At 32.8% G+C, this 17521-nt stretch overlaps 1 protein-coding gene across 1 annotated transcript in view; it reads left to right on the top strand.

The window, feature by feature from the left end:
- LOC128867720 (cell adhesion molecule Dscam2) overlaps nt 1-17521 on the top strand; it is a 245634-nt gene that overhangs the window by 183502 nt on the left and 44611 nt on the right. The window contains exons 9-11 of the mRNA XM_054109170.1: nt 2505-2792; nt 13097-13216; nt 14761-15987. Of these exons, the coding sequence (XP_053965145.1) occupies nt 2505-2792; nt 13097-13216; nt 14761-15987 (1635 nt within the window). The remainder of the gene's footprint in view (nt 1-2504; nt 2793-13096; nt 13217-14760; nt 15988-17521) is intronic.

Genomic DNA, 17521 nt, shown 5'->3' with positions numbered 1-17521 from the left:
AATGTATGGGCGTCGAGTAGCTATACAGCGCAGTTGATTGTGAATGGTAGTTAAAAAAAAGTGCATAATTCAGTAATATTAATATTTTTGTTTTGTTTTTGATTTGTTTTCTCAATTATTCTTGTTATTTTTTGTTCCGTGCCTAAAAAAATCCTTTTCAATATATAAAAATTCTCATTCACTGAAAAGCATGTTCAGTATCATTCCCGCATTTCAATGCTTTTGTTATGCTTTTGGTAATTGTTTTTAGGCTAGGTGAATTACCGCTGAATTGGGTATAGTTTGTTATTTATATACTGCCTTGTAGGCAGTGCTTTATTTTGTAAAGTTCTGCATATTCTTACTGCGCTGAATTGTGATTTTGTTGTAATTATGTTGTGAAACATTTGATTCAAAGTTTTTTACGTTGAAAATATGCGTCTAAGCATGTTGCTTACAAAATATAGTTAGCTGAATAAACTGTAAAGTGTATAAAATATATAAAAACATATTTACAATATGAAACATCTACACTACACAATAATTTTACTCGAATATTTACTTCGATAGATAATTAGGCTCAACTAGTGTACTATAATTTTTTTTAATGATATGCTCCCATATTTTTCCATGATATTTCAAATAATATATTTTAGTGTATTTTGTGTTGTATTTTTCCATGATGTTCTGAATAGCTGAATTCAATAGATGTGGAGTTGGCAGACAAAATTTTCGAGGCGCTGAAAAGCTAGCCTTGTGAAGAATTTAAATCAATGAATTCTAATTATAAGCAGATATGTTTCCATGAGGTGCTGAATAGGGGAATCTAATAGCTGTACTATAATTTTTTTTAATGATATGCTCCCATATTTTCCTATGATATTTCAAATAATATATTTTAGTGTATTTTGTGTTGTATTTTTCCATGATGTGCTGAATAGCTGAATTCAATAGGTGTGGAGTTGGCAGACAAATTTTTCGAGGCGCTGAAAAGCTAGCCTTATGAAGAATTTAAATCAATGAATTCTAATTATAAGCAGATATGTTTCGTTGAGGTGCTGAATAGGGGAATCTAATAGCTGAGGTGTTGGTAGACTAAATTTTCGAGGCGCTGAATAGCTAACTTTATGAAGAATTTAAATCAGTGAATTCCATTTGCAGCAAATATTTTTCCATGAAGTGCTGAATAGCTGAATTCAATAGTTGTGGCGCTGTTAGACTAAATTTTCGAGGCGCTGAATAGCTAACCTTATAAAGAATTGAAACCAGCGAACTCGGTTTTGATGAAAATATTTTTCCATGAAGTGCTGAATAGCTGTGGTGTTGGTAGACTAAATTTTCGAGGCGCTGAATAGCTAGCCTTATGCAGAATTTAAATCAGTAAATTCAACTTTGATGAAAATAAGAAAAGTAATTTTCACATATTAAGTTCTGAAAGTTGCATTTGTGTGAAAAATAGTTGCCTACGAAATAATTATAAGCAGTCTGAAAAAAAAAAAAAAATAAATAAAAAATATAAAGAAATATCTCTCAAACAAATTACATCTCTTATTCTAAAATTACCTTCAAAATTTTACCCACCCAGTACCACCAAAAATCACGCACTTCGACTTTGGCGAAGAGCCTGCAAATTTCGGCGATTCGGTTACCGTACAATGCACCATTTCGAAGGGTGATTTGCCGGTCGACATTACTTGGCTATTCAACGACTATCCGATTAACGATTATTTGGGTGTGACAACATCGAAAATTGGCAAAAAAGTAAACGTGTTAACAATCGACTCAGTGAATGGCAATAACGCCGGCAACTATACGTGCAAGGCGCGCAACGAAGCACAAACGACGGAGTATACGGCTGTGTTGGTTGTCAATGGTGGGCGCTGAAAGAATTAAATATGAAAAAGAGAGCCTAGAATTAAGATGTTTTCGCTATAAATTATTATTACTTTGAATTAATGTATAGTAATTAGTTTTCTCCTCTCTGTGACTTACCAAACCCATCTCTTTACCTCGCTCACTTTCCTGCGCTTTTACTTATTCTCACATCTCCTCTCTCCTAAAGTGCCCCCACAAATATCTCCCTTCTCTAGCGGCAATCAAGCCGTGCACATCGGCCAATACATAACCTATCAGTGTACCATTACCGAGGGCGACTTGCCGCTCAACATACTCTGGACCTTCAACAACCAACCGCTGATCAATGCCGATGATCAGGATATATTGATTTCGAAATTGGGGCGCCGCAGCAGTGTTCTAACCATTGAGAATGTAAGCGCGCGACATGCAGGCAACTATAGTTGCCATGGCTCGAATGAGGCGGGCAAAGCTAGTTACGGCACACAGCTGAAAGTTATAGGTCATTCAAAGAATTAAGAATAATCTTAAATAGTGAAATGAAAAAAATTTGCTGTTTTCGTACTTTCTCAAATTTATTATTTACATAAAATATTTATTGATTTTTATTTCTGCTCCACTAAATTCTATACATCCCTTTCTTTTCCTTCTATTAAAATAACCGCTTTTAGTTTTACCACGCATCACACCCTTCGCTTTCGAGGAGGGTCCCGCTCAGACGGGCCAATATCTCACTTTGCATTGCTCAGTGCCCACTGGTGATTTGCCGCTCGTCATTGAGTGGACGCTAAATGGCGAGCTAGTTAGCGAGGTGCTTGGCGTGTCCACAATGACAGTGGGTCGTCGCAGCAGTGTACTGACCATTGAATCGGTTGATCATCAACATGCTGGGAATTTCACTTGCAATGCAAGTAATCGTGCGGGCGTGCAGAGTTACTCAGCTGAATTGAATGTTTATGGTTAGCGAGCTTAATAGAAAATAATGCTATTTGTGTAAAAAAAATATGAAAGACTTAGTTAAAAAATAACTAACAAAAATGTCGTGGCAGTTACTAACCACTTGTTAATCGCTTTGAAATTACATTTTGGTAATGTAGAAAATAAAATATGTAGAAAAAAAATTACTTGCTGGCTACTAAATACTCTCCGCCTATTGCTGCTCACTTTGCTATTCCCTTTTTCTTCATCTCTCGCTCTCTTCCTTTATCTCTCTCTCTCACTGAGCACTATAAAGTGACTAGTGTTTCTGTTTGTCCAAATTTGCTTGCTACGTTTAACGTTTGTAAACCTTTTGCCTAGAATTGCCGGCAAAACACTCGAAGAAAAATTTTGCATGTTGAGCACAAAAACAGTTTTCCAGTGCACAAAGATTTTGCCAATGCCGCACCATTTTAAAACTAATATACTCTTAAATTATTTACTTATTATATAAAGAGCTACGTACTGTTTCGTGAGCTAGAGGTGGGCCCAATTTTAGAACATGATTCTCGTCAAGGGCGCATGCTTTCCTTGGATCTCAAAACCGATGTAGACGGATGTAACAACTCATTTATTACAGATGGGAACTATAACTCCAGAAATCAAATGGGTAAAATCAAATCCGTCCAATCTGACGTTTGTCCATGAAAGTTTTACGCTATTTAATGTACTCAACCTCGTGAACATTTTCCAAAAATATTTTTTTTTTATCAGCAGCATCAACACTTTGATTTACAACTTTGCTATGTTATACCCTCAACACTTATTTTAAAGATATATAAAAGGTTTTTCAAAAGTGACGCCTAAATGCCAGTAGTGAATAAATTACCTTTTCTTATGTCATCATTGACATTTTTCAAGTAGGCAGATGTGCAAATTTACACCAAAGAACAACGCGTTGAAATGGTTGAAACTTATTAAAAATAAAAAGGTCGATCTTTAAAAACAATATGTAAATCGCAAAATTCGTGAAATTTGTAGTGAAAATAATCATCCGAATTAGTCGACAATTTAATGATGGTTGATGAAGAAATTCTAAAAAACTGATTCTGTCGAGGATAGAAAAAGCACTGGTAGAATAAAGACTAGACTTTCTATTGAGAATATTGCTGCTGTAGCGCAAAGTATTGCTGAACAACCTTCAACATCGAAAGCTCGACGTTTTCAACAATTAGGCATTCATGAATCGACTGATTTGTGGATTTTAGAAGATTTGCATTTGCATACTTACAAAATTGAAGTAACACAAGAACAGAACCCAACAGCTCATTAATATAATTTTTTGTTGTTGTTTTCTCGAAGGCGATATATTGATAATAAAGGTGATTGTCAAAGCAAACGCAGCCTACGTATTGGCTTTAAATTTTGATGATTTTTAGAAGAAATTTGATGAATTTTAGAACAATGATTGAAAAATATGGTTTTTTTTTTATTATAATTAATTGAAAAATTAATTTTTTTTGTTTTTAAATTTTTGTTCTTTAATTTTCGAAAAACAAAATTTAAAAAAATAATTGAAAAAAAATTTAATTAAAAATTGAAAAATTAAATCTAATTTTTTTTTTATTTCAATCAAAAAAAAAAAAATTTTTTTTAAATTTTAATTTCAAAATTGAAAAGAATTGCAAAACTGATTGTATGGCGTCACAGTAAGGCTATAAGATTTGTTGCAGATTTTTCTAAGGGTCTCTTGCAGTTAAAAGTTTTTGGTTTTTATAAAAAGCGGAAAACTAAAAAATAATTCTTATGCATTTAACATTTTTTTAATACCTTATCCTCTATTTTTCTTACTGATCTCCTAAATCTTGTCCGTCGATATAAAAACTTACAGGAAATCTATTTATAATGCCGTTTGATGATTTTTATTCTGCTTTTAAGCATTTCGAATTCTACATGACAAATATTTTTTTGGTATTTTAGAAGATTTTTGAAGCTTAATATATATGGAGAACTTTTAGGACAGAAATTCCTGGAAAAAAAATTAAATGAAAAGTCGAATTGCCAATATTTTGCATACACTAACTAAATCTCTATTAAATTTTCTTTCACCTTCGTACATGCGCACATTAAAAAAATCAAATCTTTGAAAAATTTAGTACTACCCAAAATCGCGCCCTTCAGCTCTGGCGCAGATGCATTTTTCCCCGGCGATTACTGTACCCTACAATGCTCTATAATACACGGCGATCATCCGCTTTTGGTCTATTGGTACTACAATGGTTTGCCGCTGAATGAAAGCTATGCGCAGCTACGTGGCATAACTATTTCGAAAATGGGTTCACGCAGTTCAGCTTTAACTATTGAATCGATAGACGGCGCGCATGCGGGCAATTACACCTGTTATGGCAAAAATGCGGCTGGTGTAACGAATTATACGGCACAATTAATTGTGAATGGTACAATGAAAGCGGAAGAAATGTTAATTTAAGATACAGTTTTTTATGTTTGCTACTTCTACTTAGAACTGTTTTTAAGTCACTTTTTTCTATTCGTACATTTTTAATTTTTTGGTTTTGTATTTTATTTATGTGCTTCAATTGGTCCGACGTTGCAATTGTCCTCAATCAACGATCCAAAATTGGTGTGCTATTAAAACTCCCACATCACTTACATCGATCTGCATCTATTATCGATTACTACTTGCATCGATCTAATTGCTTCATTATCATTGCTTCCTATCCCATCCCATCCCATCCTTCATTTCCTTGCTCTCCCTCCCTTTTACATATGGAATTCATCTTAGTGCCACCAAAACTTGCGCCGCTCCCCACCAACGCCGATTCGCCACTCTTTGTGGGCGATTATTTCCAGCTCACGTGCGCGGTCGTGCATGGCGATGCGCCCTTCAACATAACCTGGTACTACAATGACGAGCCGGCCCGCTTGGTCGATGGCATCATGATTTTAATGCACAGCAAACGTAGTAGTTCGCTCAATATTGAAAGCGTAAGCGGTGAACATGCGGGCAAATACACATGTATGGGTGCAAATCGTGCTGGATATACAACAGTGTCGACGAGTTTAACAGTGAAGGGTTTGTGAATACGCTAAGTTAGTATTTACATAGAATAAACATAGTATTAGTGGAGAGCGGCAACATCTGTTAGTTTTAAAATAGTTTTAGTACAATAATAATTTGTAATGGCTGCGGTCGCACTTCAATTCTTGTGGAATGGCTTAGCTAAGTGTTTTTAGTTTTAGTGCAAGACGCGCCACAACACGAACTAGTGTTGCATATTGTTGGGCGCTTATAGGCATATGTTCGTGTGCTAGTGCGGGCATTTCTTCTTTAGTTTAGTATGTCTTCACTTAATAATGCTTATAATACCTGTGGTGTTTTGTCCTTAAATGTTTGCTGAACTACACAATTCCATTCCCAGATGTTTGTCGATGCTGAAATTTCTACGTGGGCCTCAAGTTTTGTGTGAATATCAAAATTTTGTAAAATAGTGCTGTTAGCTCAAAAGTGTGTAAAAATAAAAATTATGGAAATGTGAATGTAATTTAAAGGGAGAGCTTTCTTAAAATAGTCCTGTTAGCCCAAAATCTGTAAAAATAAAAAATTATGAAAATAAGAGTTTGATTTAAAGAGGGAAGTAAACTCAAAAGTATGCAAATAGGCATACGGCTTAATAAATATTTGTGTCTGTTTATTTTTTACTTCCTTCTAAATTGACTCAATACATTTTTTACTGAGTCACAAACTCAAATTGAAGTGTTTGATAAAGTTGCGTCATTAAATGAAGTCTTCTTAAATGCCTAAAAATAAGAATAAACCATAATTTATAAATTTTTAAATACCTTTTGGGCTACATCACTTCCTCTTTTTCTCTGTAAGCATTTGTGTTTCATCAGACAATTTTTTCACCACTCACTTTCTCATCTCTTTCATATGAACGTGCACTTATGTACATATTTATGTATTTGTCTCTTTTACCACGCACTGCCCACATCTCTGCTCCCCCCACTTATGTAACTTCTTGTGCTGCATACAGAACTCCCCCAACTTGAGCAATTCCATTTCAATGCGAACGGTGTAAATGGCGGTCAGGCGGTGCGTGTCATGTGCATGGCTATCTCCGGCGACTTGCCCATCGATATACATTGGCTAAAGAATGGCCAACCCTTGCTACGTTCCATTTATCATAAAATTGATGAGTACACGTTGATATTGTCGCTGCGTCAAACTACTATCAGCGATTCGGGGAATTATACGTGTGTTGCTCGCAATGCGGCGGGTGAGGCGCGCCGCTGGTCGGTGCTGAAAGTGAAGGGTGAGGGTGTTGCAGAATGAATCTAAGCATGCTATCTGCGTTATGCGCAGATTATAAATCCTTGTTTTGCTTTGTGTTTTTGTAATTCCGTTATTGTTTGAAGTTCCAAGAGGATTGCGAGTATCAGACGAAAGACTTAAGTAGCGAACTTGATCTGAAGTTCTAGTGCTGCTGCGGGTATGATATGGGAAGTTGACGAGTTTTCAAGAATAATATAAATGTTTTAGGGATTTATTTTTACAATTTACAATTTACAAAATCGACAAATCAAAATGTTTATAACGGTTTTATATTTCTCGGTATGATTTGACAACGTTACAGCTTTTCAAATATGTATATATTTTTAGAGTAAAAGAAATATTGTTTATCTCAAAATTTTTTTTTTAAGTAAGCAATAATAATAATAAAAATTTGTTTTAAATAAGCAAAAAAAAAAATTTCATTTAAAACAAAAAGTAATAATAAAAGTTTTAAAATCAACTATTCTTAAACCCTACAATTTTCAATTGCAAAATTCTTTTTGAAATTTTCAAATACCAATTATTCATATTCCCTCATCTTCTAACTGCTTGCAATCGTTTTCTCCACCTCAAAGAAATCCCATTTCTGGCCAAACTCTCCATATCGGCCACCCTCTGCCATATGGGCGATTATGTTCAGCTGACTTGTATTGCCAGCAAGGGCGATTTGCCTATATTATTTAAATGGTATTTGAATGAGAAGCACATCAGCGGAGATTTGGCCACTTTGGCAAGCGTGGGCGAGCATACAAGCCTTTTGTTAATCAATAATGTCACATCGCAGCATACGGGCCGGTATACGTGTGAAGTCTCCAATGCGGCGGGCAGCGCCAATAAGACTGCGCTGCTGACGGTGAATGGTAGGCAAAGAGAACTTGGCTATTAAAAAACTGTACAGATTTTATAATACTCGAATTTTCAAAAATTTAACTTTTTTCACTTTTAAGCAAAAATAAAGAATAAATAAATTTTATTACGAAAAAAAACAACAAATAGTTAGAAATAAGGCTTGAATTATGACAAAACAGTAATAACTTTTTTATAAAATTTCAAAATCTTAACTCTTAATTATAACATACTAATTTTAAAATAATAATAAAACAGCTTTAAAATAAAAATCTTCACTTTTTTATGCGAGAAAATAAAATAGCGAAAAAACCAAAAAGCTTAATAAAAATATTTTTTTTTAAATGCACATATTTTGTGAATTTGGCTGATAGAAATTAGCAGAAACAAAGTGTATAAATACAAAGTAGCGCAAAATTAATCATCTTATTAAAAGATTTATAATTTTTGCAAATTGCATCGTACGCCAATCATATTTAACGCTTGTGAACTAATATACATAGCTGCTGTATACAAACAGACACGTAATGGAGCGCGTAAAGATCGACATAAACATTTTCATCACTCAAAATTATTATTTTTATTTAGTAAAAATGTTATTCAAAAACAAAATTGGATGATTAATTTTGCGCCACCTTATGTCTGTACAGTTCAAAATTAATGAGTAGGTGATAGAAAAAATTATACATTTTTAAGCTCAATTCAAATTTATGAATTTCTAAACTGAATAAAATTATTCTGTAGCTAAACTTAACTGTTTTTTTAAGCAAAAATATTTATCAGCCGCACAATTTTTTAAAACAGTTTTTTGCCTACCACACAACGCAAGTATGTATTAAAAAATATTTGTATGAGAAGTTGATTTTAAAATGCATTTTTTGAACGACTTTCCCAAAACAGGTTTTTAATTTTTTTATTAATTAGGAATTCAGGTTTTTTGGCTTGAAAACGGCCTTATATTATATAAAAGGGGTTCTCAGGACTTTTGAAAAGCGTGCACACATGCATATGTACGTATATATGTATGCCTTTTTGATATTGGTGTATGGAAATATTTTGTTCCTGAATTATTTTTGACATAAACTCTTTAATATGAAGGCATTTTTTGAGCGAAAGCAATTTCGAAATTTCGTTTGATCAAAAAAAAAATATATATTGTATATTTTATGGAAACCGTTTTCTTCTTCTCATGACATTTTTTTCTTCACATGGATCCTCCTAAATCCATATATATGTAGACACATTTTCTGAACTGCAAGAAATTTGCGTTTCACTCTTTTGAAAATCGGATGCAAAAATTTCCGCGCTGGCAACTTTTTGTATCTACAATACATTTTTGTTATTTCCGAAAAAAAAAACTAATGGCGTACTCGCGGCATAAAGTTTGTACAAATTTATTTAAACTAATCGCAAGTTATATGAAAAATATAAATACTGTTTTTGTTAACATGGATGTTGTGGAAAAATCTATCGAAAATACTGGCTTGGGTATTACAGTTTTTTTTTGATTTTTTAATTGCGTATGATTCATTCATCAGCAACTCATGTATGAAAAGTAAATGGCAAAACAGCTCAAATTCGCAACAACAAATAATATCACTTGAAGCACAAGCACGCTACACATACACATACTTTGCGTATACACACACACAATGGCACCCAGAATACATATAGCTGCACCCGAAGCACTCCTTTAATAAATATAAGCTACACCAACACCAAAAATATGCAAGAAAAATATTAAAGTTTTGCATTAAACCAAACAAGAAAAAAATGACAAAATAACAAAATTCAGCGAAAACACTGTGCAACACTGGGTATGGAAAATGCAACAAAATACTCTATACTAAAAATTGCTTCAGCCTTTTGTTTATTTATTAAAAAAATATTTTCTTCTAATTTTTTAATTAATTAAATTAAAATTTTGTTCAAGTTTAAAGGATTTTATTTTTGTGATTTATTAATTGCATTTGATTTTTAATATCTCAAAAGAATTTTGTGCTAATTGGCAAACGTTTTTTTTTCAATTGAAAATGCAATTAGTAAACAATTCAAAAAAAAGAGAATAAGAATATGTAAAGCGAATTTTGTAAATGTGCGCAGCAAACGAATGCATTTTGTAAGAATATACAAATCTATCTTTCCTACTTTAAAAACACCCCTCTGTGCCTCCTCGCTTACCAACAGCAAATTCTCTGTAAAATGCTTTTTAACACACTGTTACATTTGATCAGAGGATTTGTGAATGTTAACATTAACATTGTCAATTTTGTATTAATAACACTAATAATAATATGTAATCATTTACAACTTCTCTGCCTATAACATATCTCACTTTGTACATTAACATAATATGTAAACTAACTACTAACAACTAACAGCAAAACATCAAAACATCAAACAGTAATAACATTGCCACCCACTGCTAATAAGAGCACTCTGTATCTGCCTCTACATTGAATATGTGCAGGGCTTCGTATTACTCGGCTATCATGAATGTAAAATATTTGCAGCTGTAAATAGCAGCTCGGCTTCGTTGTCCGTATATACAGTGTTCAAGTTTCTGTTGAATGATCTAACAGTATGTACAAACGCCGGTCAACAACATTACATTTTACCTATTAACACAGATGTGTGCATATTCGTATTCGACACAAAACACAGTTTTTCTCCCGATACGCGCTCATCCATTCTGATCACTACTCGGTCTCTTCCACTCTTGCAATTCCTGCCCATCTCATGTACCATCCGCACCCTCAAAAAGTATCCTATCTTTAATTAACTTTCATTTTCATTAACAACTCATAATTTGTATACAAACGAAAATTATCTAGTGTTAATTGATGCTGAGGGAAATATCAAGAAAATGTTTGCAAATGTATGCAAGAATTCATAGAAATTAAAATAGCTTTAATTTACTTCATAAAATAAAATTTCGATAAATGAAGTTTTGATTATAAAGTGTTTTAAATGTATTTAACTCATGAATTTATTAAAATTAAAATTAAAAAATCATCACTCTCTCAGCAACGCTTAACAATTCGTTTTACGCATGCGCTGTACAGATTTTGAAACTTTCATTTCAATTAATATTTTAATTCAATTAATCCACTAAAATTTCGTTGTCCTTTTTGCCTTCTGTTTGTATAAATGTAGCTTGATGCTTTCTTTGGTTGTAGTTGAAAAAAAAAAATTGTTTATTTGCATAGCTCTTAAGCGTCGGTATTTGCAGAAAATTTTGATGTTGATGATTAATCCGGAAAAAGCTATGAAGCTGTTGAATAAATTTGAAGAGAGAATATTTAATAGTTGAGGGAATAAAAAATATTATTTAAAGGAAATGAAGTTCGGTCAATTGCCGTTTCATTTAAATATTAAAACTTGATATCAATTTAATTTCAAATATCTGACGGCTAACAAACGCCTGCATACAAAAACTTTTATTCATGGGAAATTCATATATTAAAAATTTTCAAAATATTAAAAAAATTCCCAACTCTCTTTTTACCAAATCGATCCCAAATCTGAAAATCCATTTTGCATGAAAATTTCAGAGGATTTTGAATTATTTTCTTTCATCAACTAATTGAAGAGCCGAGATTTACGACTGATAATTTAAAATTTTTCACCTCGATTTTAAAATTAAAACCACGTTTTTGTAAAAATTTATGCTATTTCATATTTAATAAAAAAATTATTTTAAGCAACTTTTGCCAGTATTCCCGAAAAAATTTCCAATTTAGCTCTTCATTTTGTGAAGCAGTGGCATAAATCTCCTCTTTATTGCACATACGACGCATTACAGTTATTTCTCGTGTAAAATTTAAATCAACCCTGAAACTCTTTAATTCTAAGCCTCTAAGTGTAATTCTGCGCAGCGTAATTCCAAGAGATTTCTCCTTCAGTTAAAAAAATTAAATAACTTTAAGTTCATTTCACAGCACTCTTTTCTTTGTCAGGACAGTCTAGCAAGTACACTACTCAGACATAATAAGCCCATTGCTCTCAATACACATTTTTCTCACGGAAATTTTTTTTCAATTTCAGCCAAGTTTAAAAATTACATTTATCACTGAGCCAGTGCTTAATGAAAATTCCAAACGAAGGCAAATTCTGCAGCCTTTCCAACGCGAAGGAGACTGTCCCTCTCTTCTGCCATTACTTATGGTTTACTGGTCTGGGTTATTCACAGAAGTGAATTGGTGCAAAAATTCTAAAACAATAAACTTTATAAAAGGGCTGAATTCATTTCAGTTAAAAATAATGTTCAAAAATTGCAAACTGAAAGCACACTTCTGTAGGCTTCAAAATATATTCAAAAATTTAATGAGTTCAATCCATGAGAATGTTTTACGTATTAAATTATTTCTACAATTATTTCTATCAAATTATTCTACAATTTATGAGCTCAGCCCATGAGAATTTTTTACGTATACAAAAATTTGCACAAGAAGTGAGCCAACAGTCGCTTCATTGAGTCGAAATTATCGGAGGTCGATGGCTATTGGCAGCGACGTCTCTCATTAGGCATAGCTCGCATAGTTCCTTGATTACTTGTGATTTCGACAGAAATATCTGTTTTCTAAAGACAAAAATTATAAAATTAATATATTTCAATTAGCAAAAATATTTTAATTAAATAAAAACTAAATATAAAACAAATAAAGGTTAGAAATTATTAGTTTTCAATTTTTGTAAAGATTTCTTATAAAGATATGGGAGTCATCGAAACATCAAAATTTTCGTAAGTACATTGAGGTAAAGTGAAATGGTAAAAATAGAATTGTTAATATATTTAAGAAAAAAGTTTTAAATTTAAAGAAAAAAATTGCAATATTAAAGAAAAAAGTTTTAATTTTAAAGAAAAAATAAATGCAATAAATTGCATTGCTCTTATTAAAAAAATATATTTTCTCTCAAAATCAAAAAGAAAAAAATCTCCGAAAGTCTAATCGCAATAAAAATTACCACTTCACTTCACCTTCGTCGTCCGTCCGTCCGCTTTATGGACTCTTCTAAACCCTACCGCATGCTTTCTAAATGTACTTTTTTAACCAAGAAACTCGGTGAAATATGCTAATATATTATTTTTCTATTCACTCTACGAAAAACCAACTTCAACTTGGTTTGCTTAAAACACAACAGTGCCACCCAGATGGATACTCGAACCCACCGACAAAGCTTTTGCACAAGGCTCCGATGCTAAGGTTGAATGCAAGGCTGATGGCTTCCCCAAACCACAGGTTACATGGAAGAAAGCTGTTGGTAAGTAAATAAAGATAAAAGAACAGGGATAGACAAATATAAATTGTATGGACCTGAAGGGTAAATTAGAGAGGAAATTAAAAGTAATATAAAAATAAAAACAACTAGAAAAATGTATAATAAATAGATTTAAATATATACAAAAAATACATATAAAAATGAAAATGAAAAATAACTAAAAAAATAAATAAAAAACAAATAAAATAAATAAAAAAGAATAAAAACAAAATAAAATAATACTTAATTCAGTCAAATTAAGTCAGAGGAAAACAATTGAAAATAAAAAAAACATTAAAAATAAAAATTTAATCAAACCAATTAAAAATAATAAGAATAATTAAAAAGAAAAAAATTAAACAAAAAATAAAAAATTAAATAGAAAAAACTAAACTAAATTAATATAAATTAAATCAAATTAATCAACCCAAGTAAAAAAACAAGAACAAAAAAACCAATAAAATGAAACCAAAATAAATAATAAAAAATAAATAAAATAAAAATAAATCATTTTAAATTAAACCAAATAAAAGAAAATTAAATTACAATAAATGATCTAAAATGATATCAAATTAAATTAGATCAAATCAAACCAAGTAAAAAAACAATAAAAAAATTTAAATAAAATACGATGAAACCACAGAAATTTTATAAAAATTATATATAAAAAAAAAATAAAACTAAATCAAATTAACCCAGATGAAAGGAAATAACATTAAAATAAATCAAACCAATTACCAAAAAAAAAAAACATTAAAAAAATATAAAATAACAAAACCTAAATTAAATTACATAAAATGGAATCACATAAAATAAAAATAACAAATCAAATTAATCAACCCAAGTAAAAAACAAAAAAATAAAATAAAAAGAAATAAAACAAAAAAATATAAAAATAAATCAAACCAAATAAAATAACAAAAAATGAGTAAAATAAAACTAATATAAATCAACTTAAATTAAACTAAACCAGATAAAATAAAATTAAATTAAGTCAATCCAAATAAAAAAAAAAAACAAAAATAAAATAAAATAAAAAATTAAGTAAAAATAAAATAACAGGTTTCGTTTCACATAAAATAATAAACATAAATAATAAAATAAAATATATAAATAAATTATATATATAAAAGAAAATGCAAAATAAAATCAATAAAAATTAATAAAAAAATCAAATTAATAAATAAACTTAAATAAAATAAAATTAAATCAAATCAAATCACACCAAGTAAAAAAATTAAATTAAATTAAAAAATAACACGAAATCACATAAAATAACATAAAAAAATGAAATAAAACTCAACCAAATTAAATTAAAATTGAATGAAAATAAAATAAACGAAAGAAAACAAAATAAAATTATAATTAACTAAATAAAAACAAAAAAAGAAAAAATAAAATAAAAACATAAAATATAATAAAATTAATTAAAAATTAGAAAACTAGCACTCATTAACTTATTGTGCAAAGTACATTTATTTCCATTCCAAATACACTGTCATTTTTATTTATTGCTAATCTTTTACACTTTTCTCCCTTCAACTCAGGCGATAGCCCTGGTGAATACAAGGATCTGAAGAAGAACGACAATATTCGCGTTGAAGAAGGCACCCTGCACATCGACAACATTCAAAAGACCAACGAAGGCTATTATCTCTGTGAGGCTATCAATGGTATTGGATCTGGACTTTCAGCCGTCATTATGATTAGCGTACAGGCACCACCAGAATTCACCGAAAAACTTCGTAATCAGACCGCACGCCGTGGCGAACCCGCTGTGCTGCAATGCGAAGCTAAGGGCGAGAAACCCATTGGCATACTCTGGAACATGAATAATGTACGCTTGGACCCCAAGAATGATAATCGTTACACAATTCGCGAAGAAATTCTCTCCACCGGTGTCATGTCGAGCCTCTCCATTAAACGTACCGAACGTTCCGACTCAGCGCTCTTCACTTGCTTGGCCACCAATGCTTTCGGTTCGGACGACACTAGCATTAATATGATCATTCAGGAAGTGCCCGAAATGCCCTACGCCTTGAAAGTTTTGGATAAATCTGGACGTTCTGTACAATTGAGCTGGGCTCAACCCTACGATGGCAATTCACCACTGATTCGCTACATAATTGAATTCAAACGTTCACGCGCAAGTTGGGATGAAGTGGATCGTGTTATGGTGCCCGGACATACTACCGAAGCGCAAGTGCAAAAATTGAGTCCTGCCACCACCTACAATATACGCATTGTGGCCGAGAATGCCATTGGTACTTCGCAATCATCGGAAGCTGTGACAATCATTACCGCAGAAGAAGCACCCTCTGGCAAGCCACAAAATATCAAAGTTGAACCAGTGAATCAGACTACTCTGCGCGTCACCTGGAAACCACCAGCACGCTCCGAATGGAATGGTGAAATATTGGGCTACTACGTTGGCTACAAACTATCGAATACCAATTCGTCATACGTTTTTGAGACTGTTAACTTTTTGACTGAAGAAGGCAAGGAACATAGCTTGGAATTGAATAATTTGCGCGTGTATACACAGTATTCGGTTGTGATACAAGCATTCAATAAGATCGGCGCTGGTCCATTGAGCGAAGAAGAGAAACAATTCACTGCCGAGGGCACACCCAGCCAACCACCAAGCGACACTGCCTGCACAACATTGACCTCGCAGACCATTCGCGTCAGCTGGGTGAGTCCACCACTTGAGTCGGCTAACGGTGTTATCAAGACCTACAAAGTGGTGTATGCGCCCAGCGATGAGTGGTATGGTGAGTATCAAGGGCGGAGCAATCAAAACCAATCGTACAACGGTATGATTGAATTTTCAGTTCTGGGAAAACTTGAAAAAAAAAAAAATAATAATAATTTTTTGAAAGGACCAAAATTTGTTTAGATGATTTAAATTGAGATAAAATTTGCTGTAATAAGTCTAGTCTACGAAAAAAGAAAATCTATTTAACAGAAAGTAAAGTAAAATGACTTATGGGTTTTGATCAGCTCTTTCAGAGAGAGTTCACACAGTGATTTTTATAAGGAAATAATTGATAAGATCCAGGGTTTAAGTGGGTTAGGTTAGGTCCAAGAGTAGGATTACTTGGACGAAGAAATCAAATTCATCCTTTATGATAACATCACAATGGAAGTAAGGTGGACGAAACCGATAGGACGGAAGAACAGAGACGAGGCGGTGGGATAAGTAGGGGGTTGAGTATTGTGGATTACGAAATATGACTGAGTTACAGTCCGCTTAAATCAGGTCTCACTGATTTGGGTACCAGAACATGAGGGACACGAAGGAAACGAGAAGGCAGACTTTTATGCCAAAAAAGGGGCAGAAGGGCTATTTATTTGGTCAACTACATTTTTCGGCTGTAACAATAATAATATAAAACAGGAAACCAAAAAATGGATCTAAACTAAAATCAGGGAACACTGGAACGAACAAGCGGCCTTAATCACTCCAAAAGGTTTTTGAACTTCAATGCCAACAGAACGACATCTGCTCTAACCCTAGATAAAAAGGGCCACAGATTACTCTGTGGAGCACTTACAGATCACTTTGCCTGTAATAAACACTTTAACTCAATAGGATTATCTAGTACAAGATTTTGCAGGTTCTGCTGTGATGAAGAGGAGTCTATAGAACACTAAATCACTAACTGTGAGGCATTAGGTCACAGGAGACACAGAATCCTGGGCTCGTATCTACTAGAAGAGGAAGGCCTACAATTGCTCCCTCCTAAAGAACTGGTTCGATTCCCCCGTATACTAAATAATTATTGTATAATTAAGTAATTAGGGGCGCACAATAGATCAATCTGGTCGCAGTGCATAAATGCCTTAGCCTAACCCGTACAACCATTACCATTACAGTCCGCTTTATGTTATTGATGAAGTTCATCAGATTTTTAACTGCAAGGCCTGATTTATTAGCTGGCTTAGCAAAGAAATGAGAACCAAGATGCCTAAATCTTAGCCCCGCGAGAGAAGGACAGCTAAAAGGAGAATGGGCTGAGATGATTCCACCTCAACCTCCATATAGCTGACGCAAAACGGACTCGAAAACGGACTCGAAGTAATTTCAAGTCTCACAGCAAGCATACGTCGCGAATAGTGCCCTTTGAGGACACCCACGAAATTCGAGAGCTGACCTTTTGTAAACTTCAAAACGCTTGCGATTCCCACGTGGTCAGAAGAATTTCGTAACCTTATAAGTTTGTGTGCTTGCCCAGCGCTCGCTGAGTTGCCACGTAGCCAATCTTTCCAGTAGCATACCGCAGTTGGTCAAGAGGATCCCAATCG

The sequence above is a fragment of the Anastrepha ludens genome, chromosome 6, assembly GCF_028408465.1.
Source record: "Anastrepha ludens isolate Willacy chromosome 6, idAnaLude1.1, whole genome shotgun sequence".
Lineage (NCBI taxonomy): Eukaryota > Metazoa > Arthropoda > Insecta > Diptera > Tephritidae > Anastrepha > Anastrepha ludens.
Note: the sequence above shows the minus strand (reverse complement) of the source record. Positions and strands in the feature narration are given on the sequence as shown.